General features: G+C 34.9%; 1 protein-coding gene across 3 annotated transcripts in view; it reads right to left on the bottom strand.

Annotated features, from left to right (window-relative positions):
- Positions 1-6119: 6119 nt before the first annotated feature.
- LNPK (lunapark, ER junction formation factor) overlaps positions 6120-10330 on the bottom strand; it is an 85380-nt gene continuing 81169 nt past the window's right edge. For 2 of the 3 annotated variants that reach the window (XM_043994608.1, XM_043994609.1), the window contains exon 13: positions 6120-9201. In XM_043994608.1, the coding sequence (XP_043850543.1) occupies positions 8957-9201 (245 nt within the window). In that variant the 3' untranslated portion in view covers positions 6120-8956. The remainder of the gene's footprint in view (positions 9202-10330) is intronic. The other variant, XM_043994610.1, reaches the window with a different exon arrangement.

The raw sequence follows: 10330 nt of genomic DNA, 5'->3' as shown, positions 1-10330 counted from the left end.
TGTTTTTATTTTTAAAAGCTTTGCATTGAAACCATATTTAATCATCTTGAAAAATAACCTCTCTTTGGGGGAAAAAAACAGCTTTGCAACACTCTACCAAGTACATTAGAGCAAGAACTAAGGTCCTTTGTTACTGAAACTACTATATGTTCTAATGAAAAGAAAGCTCATTTTAAAATATGCCCTGGAGACAGAAAATAATTGCATAAATTAGATAATTTCTAAAGATATTTACCTGGATTTATAAAATAGACTTAACTTAAAGCCACCTTCTTTTGTTGTTGCCATAATTGCTCTCAAGATGAGCACTAACACACAATCTCAAGTGTAGTAAAGGTAATTGCTGCACTTACTGCTCATGTCATGTTGATGTATTACTATGTATCAAAGGTCACAGTTCTGTACTCATACATTATCAAATTTGAAAGAGCAATATTCGATTGTGACCAACCTTTAAACTGCCCACAATGTGTGTGAAAATGAATGGAGGACTACCTTGACTTTAAGAGAGAAAAAAATGAACCCATGTTTTGGGAACAGAAGGGTCAACAAGTCAAGAGTGGCAGGGTTAAATGTCAACACTATGAATCTAATAATGTCTTAGTTTATCAATGAGGTCTAGAACAATAATCACAAGCTAAAGTAGCTGTATTAGTGAAAATATATGTCTAAAAAATTAGATTATGTAAGCCTGTGACATAGGGCAATACCTTGTGGGCTATAATGTAAGAATAAGGACATACATCACCATTTAGAGACAATAAAGCCTATAATACCCAAACCAATGTGTTTACATTTTCATTGAAGGCAACAGAAGCATCTGCTGACACATCTTTAGATAAATAGAGCATTTATTAAGCATTCACAATGCACCAAGCACTCTATTACTTAAAGGGTATTACTTAAAAATAGCAGCAGTTCCCAATTCAATTCAATAGAGGATATCATTGGCTTCTCACATCTTTTCCAAATACCAACACCCCTCACTCCTGTTTTGACACATGATTTAGCTGTCTGGTGCCATCCTGATCTAAGAAAAGAGCTGGACATTCATGCCATCATCCAACTATTTTCACAGTTGTTTGCTGGCTGGCTGGATAAATTGTCCTTATCAGAATCTATCGAACCCTGAACAAATGCTATTTTCTGCTGGATTCATATTCAAAAAGGGAAAGAAAATTCCTATTCTTCAATAATGGCTTTTTTTTTTAATCAAGAGAAATGTAACCGAACTTAAACACAATTAGAGGAGAGCAGTTTGTTGAAGAGAAAGTAAAATGTGTTGAGAAAAGAAAAACAGATCTTAGTAAACAAGCAAAAACCAAAACATCTAAAAAGAATAAGAACAAAATTCAACTACCCTAAAGGTCTAGTTTGTTATGCAGTTTAACTCCTGAACATTGTTAGATTTATCTTCATCTATAATCATACTTTAGGTAAACTCATAAAATTCATAATGGTTTTTTCTTGGAGCAGATGAATGGATACAACTGAGAATACTGCTACACCTGTGGGATTTTAGCTTACTTTTTGCTGTTGATGCTCGGAAGTTATTTGGGAGAAAATACAGAATTGCACTTTGATAAAATGTCAACTCTGGGCAAATGGCCAAAGTTTTTATTTTATTTCGTTTACAATTTTCGCTACAGAGAGTAAAATAAGCCTGGGAGAGAGCTTTGTGTTTTTAAATATATGCTATGGGCAAAGTAATTGACCATAATGAATAAACCTCTCCTGATAAAATTTTGTTGTATACACTTGGCATTTTGTTTTACAGGATTCCTTGAAAGACCCAAACTTCAAGCCTGAACTTCTAAGGCTTATACACAGGAAAAGAAATTTACACAGATATCAAAACCTCAAAATACAGATGTCCTCCCCCACCCCCCAAGAAAACTAGAAAATTAATCTTGCAAATCCTCACTGCACTGGCAAGCTTCCTTGATATTAAGGTGATCATATAGTCATGACAAGGAGCAGATCTTCCATACCCCCAACCTTTTCAAAAGTACTTCTTTCTTTTGTCATCAGATAAACTAATGAGGGAAGGGAATGAGCATTTATTAATGTGCCACTCTGGCTACCATGTGCCGGGCACTGTGCTAAGTGCTTTACAAATATTCTCTCATTTGATCCACAGAACTGAGGATACTCAATCCTGAGGTAGGTGCTATTATGATCTCTATTTTACAGTTGAGGAAACTGAGGCAGACAGGAATAAAATGACTCGACCAAGATGAAACAGTTAAGTATCTGAGGCCACATTTGAACTCAGGTCTTCCATACTCCAGGACCAGTGCTGAATCTACCTTACCACCTAGAAGTTTAATAACTTTTGTAAGACTCCATTCCAACCTACAGAGGAAGATCATTTGGGGAGGAAAAAGTGTAATAGATCTAAAGGCTTTTCATTAAAAGGTCAATAACCACATCCAAAGAAATAATGAGTTTAGGAAAGAGATTAGGGTACCTTTAAGAGCCAAATTATAGGCTTAATACTTGCTCCTGTTCTATCAACTGTCTCCACTTTTCTGGATCTTGCCTCATTTGAACTCTGACCTCTCATATGTACATAGAAGCCCAAGTTTCTTCTTATAGCAGAAATTTTCCCCCATATAATTGTAGTGCAGCTAGGTCCCAATTAGTCCAAATAATGAATTCCCCTGAAACAGTGTATTATTTGAATTTTCATTACATATTTCCACTGTGATGAAACTAATTAACATATTTTACATAATTATAATTCCAAATAGTGCAAATTCAAATGCCTGTGACCACTTCAGAAGATTCATTAGTCACACTAATCAGGGCCTAGCTGTACACCACCCACTGGTGCTATCAAATTTCATTCCAAAGAGCAAAGAGAAAATTCTTTCTTCTCCCCTGACCCCACATACTCCCCCCACTTCCACTGCCTTCCTGCAGCTTTTCAGCTGCAGACCTCACCTGGTAATTTACAGAGAAAATTGATGCCAGTCACAATGCACTTTTTTGTCCCCTTTATGTCATCTCAAAACTCTGGTATTTCTCTCTTCCTTTAGTGTCTAATAAGATGGTCCTTCTTGCCAAGGTTAAGCTCCTCTCCATGTGTCCTGATCCCATCTCCCCTTCTAGCTTCTCCAGTAGATTAGCCTTCAATAATCCCCTTTCTCTAATTTTCAGTCTCTAATAGTTCCTCCTTATTGCTTTCAGATACGTCCAACTTTTCTTCATCTCTAAAGAAGCTTTCACTCAACGTCACTATCCTCTCAAACAACTGACCTCTCCTCCCTTTCTCAAACTCCTAGAAGAGTGGTCTACATGCATGGGACTGAAAGGTTAGAGTTGGGAGAGGCTAGCTAGTCCAACTGCCTCATTTTACTGATTTAAGTTCAACAAAGGTGGAAAGAAGTTAACTGATTTGCCTGGGTGTCTAGAGTCAGGATTTGAATTCAGGTCTTCCAGATTTCAAGGCCATCCATCCTGAGCCATTTAGCTACCTCCACTTTCTTGTCTCTCATTCAGCTCTTGGCATTCTAGCTTCAGATCTTATCACCTAACTAGATTTGTTTTCTCCAATTACTAATGATCTCCTAATTACAAAATCTGATGGTCTCAGTCCTCATCATTCTTGAGCACTCTACTGCACTGGATGCTGCTGACTTTCCTTTTCTCCTGAATACTCTCTCCTCTTATCCCATACTCTGAATGTACCCTCAAGGCTCTGTTTTCTCAATATATTCTCTCTCTCACTAAGCTCAGCCCAGCTCCCATGAGTTCAATTACAGTATCATTCTATGCATGACTCCCTGATCTATTATATGCAGCTGCAGTCTCTCCTGAGCTCCAATCTTTTGTCACCAACTACCTATTTAGATTTCTAACTAAATGTCCTGGAGACATCTAAACTTAACATGTCTAAAACATCATCTGTTTTCCTTCTACCAAAGCTCCTTATTTATGTCAAGGTACCATCATTCTTCCAGCCTCTCAAGTTCATGACCTCATCATCATTCTTCTTCCCACACTCAATAGTCCCAGTCAAATTGGACTTCTATTTGTCCTCATGTGGCACTGCATCTCCTGCATCCTTATCTTCACGCTGGCCATCCCCCCTTACCTGGAATGCACACCCTTCTTACCCCTGCCCTCAAAGAATACCTAACTTTCCTTCAAGATGCAGCTCAAGTGCCACCTTTTACATCTTTTTCCTGATGCCTTCAACTTGTATTTGCCTACCATATATTTATTTCACATTTGTTCTGCATATACTTATCCACATATGTACATGTTATCTTCCACAATAGATTTTAGCTCCCCAAAAGCAGAGTGCCATATTCCTGTCTGTGATCTCAACACCTGGCAAGCACAGCACCTGACACAAAGGAGGTGCTTAATAAATGCTGTTGATTAGCAATTTGTTGTGAAAAGATAAAAATATCTAAGAAGAATGTGCTCCCCTCTCCAAAGTAGCATATAACCAATTTGTAAAAGTACTAAATAATGTTCAGCTTCCTAAAGAGTCTTCCTTCAAAATACTGTAGTAGTATAAATAAACATATTTGTCTAATAGGGAATCTGTTTAATAGGTATGCAGTATAACAGAAAAGAAATTGAAATCTAATCTGTAATCAAAAGGGGAGTGGGATAGGGAACTTAAGAAAATCCTCCAACACCACTATCCCAACCTCCCCGGGGATGAAATGCAACCAGGAACTAAATACACCATTACCTTCAAAGGAATAAAAAAAAAATTATAAACTTTCTCTGAGGAAAGAAACTAGCATAAAAGTAGACTATCTAGGATTAGAATTTAGGGAATTACAGAGTAGAAGGACAGAAGTTAAAAAGGAATTCCACCTGGCTAAGTAAAAACTTTCTCAAGAGTATAATTATATTTTAATGACTGGTTTTAATGTGCATTATATCTAAATTAAGCCAGAACTCATTTTAATTTTGTATTTGTTTTTATCTTCCACTGAAATCTTATTCTGATTCTGACTCATATTCTTGAAGGCTAAATCAGCATTATACCAACTGAGAAAGGCTTCAAAGTATAGTACAGGTGACAAACTATATGTCATATGACAATCAGCCTAGATAAATTTCAAAGCTTTCAGATTGGCCATACAGTCATGGTGCTATTTTTTTCAGCAATACCCAAAGAAAATGTAAGATACAGAGTCACTGCCATCTAAATAAGCGGTGAAATCATATGTACAGAAATCACAGAGCCTTAGAGCACTCAAGTATAATCATGTTCACATGGACCATTGGTAGAAGGCTCTAAGATCTTTAGCAATCGTGCTTTTTTTCTTTATTCAAGCTTTTTACCATGTCAATTATGTATGTATACATCTTCCGTTTTAATAACAAAAAAGGTTTTATTTTGTTGGTCTGACAGCCCCAGGGACAACAGAGTTTTGGTTTTTTGGGGGGTTGGGGGGGCGCAATAAGGGTTAAGAGACTTGCCCAGGGTCACACAGCTAGTAAGTGTCATGTGTCTGAGTCTGGATTTGAACTCAGATCATCCTGAAACCAGGGCCAGTGCTTTATCCACGGCACCACCTAGCTGCCCCCGACGACAGAGATTTTAAGAGGAAAAAAAGATAACTATTACATTTTCAAAATCATAAACAAGAGAATCTGTAAGATATAAGCAATCCATATTCCTATAGTACATCTCTGCTTGACCTCACCTGTGAACCAAGAGATGAGCCCAAATAAACTCTTCTTTGCTGCCACTATAGAGGGCTTTTTAGGCACTCATAAATGTTACTCTTAAAATGTCATCAAGAGGTAATGTTTTATTTTTGTCCTGTTGCCTAAGACAGCTGTCTCTTTCCATCACCTTTTTAAAACAACTGCCTGTGATTCCAGAAGTTATCTATTTTAATCCTTAAAACTATTATTTATACACAAAATTCAACAGAAGTTAAAAATAGTACTTTATATTTCAAAACTAATATTTCTTTTGCTCTTTAAATACAAATCTACCTTTAAAATACTTGAAGCATTTTGTCAGAGGAAGCAAGAAATGAAACCACATCATCTATTACATTATAAGCAGAGAATTTCAGAGTTGGAAAAGGTGAGCTAATCCAACTTACATATAAACCCTATTCTTCATCTAGGATTTCCTCACAGATTTACCAAAAAAGCTGGAGATAAACTAATCCAACCATTTTCTCTGTTCCTTTTTTTTTTTTTTTTTAGTGAGGCAATTGGGGTTAAGTGACTTGCCCAGGGTCACACAGCTAGTAAGTGTTAAGTGTCTGAGGCCGGATTTGAACTCAGGTACTCCTGACTCCAGGGCCGGTGCTCTATCCACTGTGCCACCTAGCCGCCCCTCCATTTTCTCTGTTCTTAATAAAATAGTTAACTGAGAGACAATATGTACAGTGAGAAGCTCATTTCACCAGGAGTTAGAAGATCTAAGTTTTAGTGTGGATTCTGCCACTCACTTGTTTTCTGACTTTAGGCAAATCACTTTCTCTCTCTAGATCTGTTTCCTCATCTGGAAGATGAATGGGTTGGACTAGATTATCTCCAAGGGCCCTCCACAGTCCTATGATTCAAAGATGCTTTACACATACAACCAAATATTTAATATTTTGTTTAAAATACCTAAGAATTTGAATTTTCTCATGAATTTTTCTTGGTTACCAAGGCCAATGCCACTAAACTTTCCAGTAATTAATTTATCATTACAACTTTGTCAGAATAAATTTCTTGTCATTCAAGGTTATTATATCATCATAAAATAATATTTCCTAGGTTCTTTTTGGGGTGCACATATTTTTCCATTCCTTTCTTAGTTCTGTCATGAAATTTTATCCACCTACAATATACATCACTTTCAATTCAGTAATAATCAAAAACCAGAAAATTATTCACAATGTGGATGAAACTTATTTGGACCAAATGCACCAGTTAGGGACCTTAATAACTTTATGAACAAAAAATATTGTTTTGATATTCCTAATTTCCTCTGCCCCTGATGTAAACATTTTAAATATTAAAAATTAAATGTAGGGAAAAAAAAACCCAAACCCCCCATGAGTCCTAAACTAAATGAAGAGGTCTATGGGCCCTTCTAGCTCTAAATTTATGATCATATGGTTTTGGCTTAAATTCCCTGAGCCCAATGTTGTTCTCAGCTTTTCAATTTCTGCAGATTCAGTTTGCAAACATATTCATGTCCCTTTCTCCATTACATAGTGATATTACACCTGTTAATAGATAATGATCATAACATGATTCATACCATACTAAGTGAATCACAAAAGTTAAAACAAATTCAAAATAATGTTTCATTCAGTTTTTAATGAGGTATATGTGTACAATTTAGGAAACAGCTGTTATATATACCAAACACATTCAATTTTGTATAACAGCTTTTTATAATCAACTGGCACCAAAAGGATCTAGTATTTTTTAAGACCTACAAGGAAGCAAAAAATAATAACTTTAATCTTAGAGTAAAAACTCTATTCAAGACATGTTTCAATCTTAAGGAATCACTTACATGCATCTTTTCCCCATTTAATCCTCAGGATCATTGTAGGAAATTGTGATCCAGGTCATAGCAAAGAACTACCTGTTATCACAGTAATAAACTTTCTTACCAAAGTACACAGGCCCAAGTGGCATTGAAGTATTTAGTGTCTTAAAAATACAACTTCTGATCTATAGGCATATGGATTCATATTTTGCCAATGCTTCAAAATAAATTAGAGTATTATAAGCAAACCCTACTATAAAGTTTTTGCTTAAGTAGCTCCTGTTCGCTATACCTGGATAACTCCTGCTTTCAATTCTGCTCAGTTCTATTCCTATAATTGGCTCTTGTGTGTTGTTTTACCTAAAATGTGTTACTATGGAACCAACTGACCATGCTAGGTGAACCCTGCCTATGCTAGATTAAAAGGATTTAGAAGATGATGAAATAAATATATGCTTCATTTTATTTTTTTCCAAAATTTAAAAGTAACTAATTTAAACACAAATACTCCCTAAAAAATGAACAAATAGTTTAAGACTCATCAACTAGAACGCTCTTCACATTATGAAATTTCATAGTTTGAAAAAAGGAGACATGCCAAAAGGATGTTTTAAAAATTCTTGATGTTTAACAAAAATTAAAATTAAAAAAAAAAAGCTACTAGATAAGTCTTTATTTTCCTTAACAAAATACACACACAAAGGCACAAAATTCACTTACATCATTATTATACAAGTATAAATAATGGTCAGCATTCAAGTACAATCAAATGTAGAGAAATTTCCTATTTTGTCTTCATGTAAACACAAGCTAGATGCATACACATGTGCCTTTGGCCCATCTGCAAAGTAAGTGACATCAAAAGAAATACTGCACTTGACTGTTCACCTGTATTCTCATTAAAAATATTTATGCAACAATGTCTATAGTTACAGTTATAGAATAACTTTATACGGTTTAAAGATAAATGTCTAAATATACACTTTATCTGGCAAATATCTACAGTTTAAAAATTCTAGTATGCATTTTTTAACATTAAAGCATTAAAAATCCTCAAGGATTTTCATTCTTTAAACCAAATGCTATAGTAGTTCTTTCTGACCAAAGTTCTTCCTCTGACAAAATGGATATTATTTACAGGTCACACGTAAGAGAAAACAAACTTGATATCACATTTGATTTAAGTGGCCAAAATAGGTTTAGAAGATGTCATAATGCTAATCTTTGTACATTCTATAGGGTTTTATTGCACTGATAGCATACCCTTTCAAATATAAATACCTAGTAGATGCAGATTTAACAGACTGAATTATTGAGGCAGTAAGAGCTCAGATACCAAATGGACCATTAAAAAACTGAAACCAACAAACAAACTAAAAAGAAAAAAAAAGAAAAGAAAAGAAACACCACCTGGAAAGTAATAGTTGACACGAATAAAGTTACAAAGATCTAGTTGAAGGCACTTGGAAGCATTTACTCAATTTCCATCAAAGATTCTCCACTTGCTTCATCAACAGCAGCAGAATCAGCATTAGCAATTGTAGATTTGGTTTCATTAACTGTAGTTTCTTTATTCTCAGCCTCCCCTGCTACTCTGTCTTCTTGTTCCACTGGACCAGATGCTTTTTTATTTATTTGATTTGTCTGCTCTGTATCTGATGCTTTTTCATCCGTCTGATCTATGCAATTAACAGGTACATCTTGTTCTTCTAAAGACCCTGAAAAAAAAAAAGTTGAACATTTCATTAATACCGAAGTATTAATGCTGCCAAATACAAATTAAGTTGAAGAATATACAAGATAGTTTCCTGACACTTCCATGATGGCAAAGAAGTTTTCAATATGACAATGCTATTTATTGCTGAAATCTCAAAATCACGTGTCATTAACTCACAATTGGATGTTTCTGTTGGTATGAGTGAAAACTCAGCTAATTTGTGTATGGAAAAACCACCAAACATAAAGTTATATTATTAACTATTGTTTATATTTGGAACGATAAGGCTAAGAATAAACAAATGAAACTTCTTGTTTAATAAATGAAAAAAAAGAAGATGTAAGGGGCAGCTAGGTGGTGCAGTGCATAAAGCCCCAGCACTGGATTCAGGAGGACCTGAGTTCAAATGTGACCTCAGACACTTGACACTTACTAGCTGTGTGACCCTGGGCAAGTCACTTAACCCTCATTGCCCTGGGGGTGGAAAAAAAGATATGAGAAACCATAAAATAAAGGAGGTAGGGAAATGGAAATTGCAAAATAAAGTCAGTTCAAAGCTAGGCACTCAAGCTCAGTTTAATATGTATATGTGTAAATACACATACGCACATACATATATAAGTTGAGTCATGCATATACTAGGACAGGAGCATATGTATGCATGTATATGTATGTCATATATGTATGTGAACACACATATGAACCCATTGCTATATTAACACCTATATAGCAAATTACAATATTAGGGTATTTTATAGTATGCCAGAAAAAATTAGTTACTATTTTCAACAGTAATAATAATATTATTTTTGAATAATAATATAAAATCTGGTTTATCTGGCAACATACCAATCAAAATGTTAAATTAACTGGTACTTTTATATATATCTTGGACAGTGATAACTGATATTCATACTGAGGAGCCTGAGGTACTGAAAAACTGAGGTATCTTCTGAAATCAAAGAATAAAAGGCATAGTTTTAGTCTTTTATATTTTGTTATACTTTAATTATGTAAAAACTGACAATCCATTCATCACCTAAGTAACAAATCTCCATTAACCAGGAGTTCACTTAAGTTTTCCTATTTTGAGTACATGATTTGCTGCTCATTGAAAGACAGAACAGAAA

Source organism: Dromiciops gliroides, chromosome 3, assembly GCF_019393635.1.
Source record: "Dromiciops gliroides isolate mDroGli1 chromosome 3, mDroGli1.pri, whole genome shotgun sequence".
NCBI lineage: Eukaryota > Metazoa > Chordata > Mammalia > Microbiotheria > Microbiotheriidae > Dromiciops > Dromiciops gliroides.
Note: the sequence above shows the minus strand (reverse complement) of the source record. Positions and strands in the feature narration are given on the sequence as shown.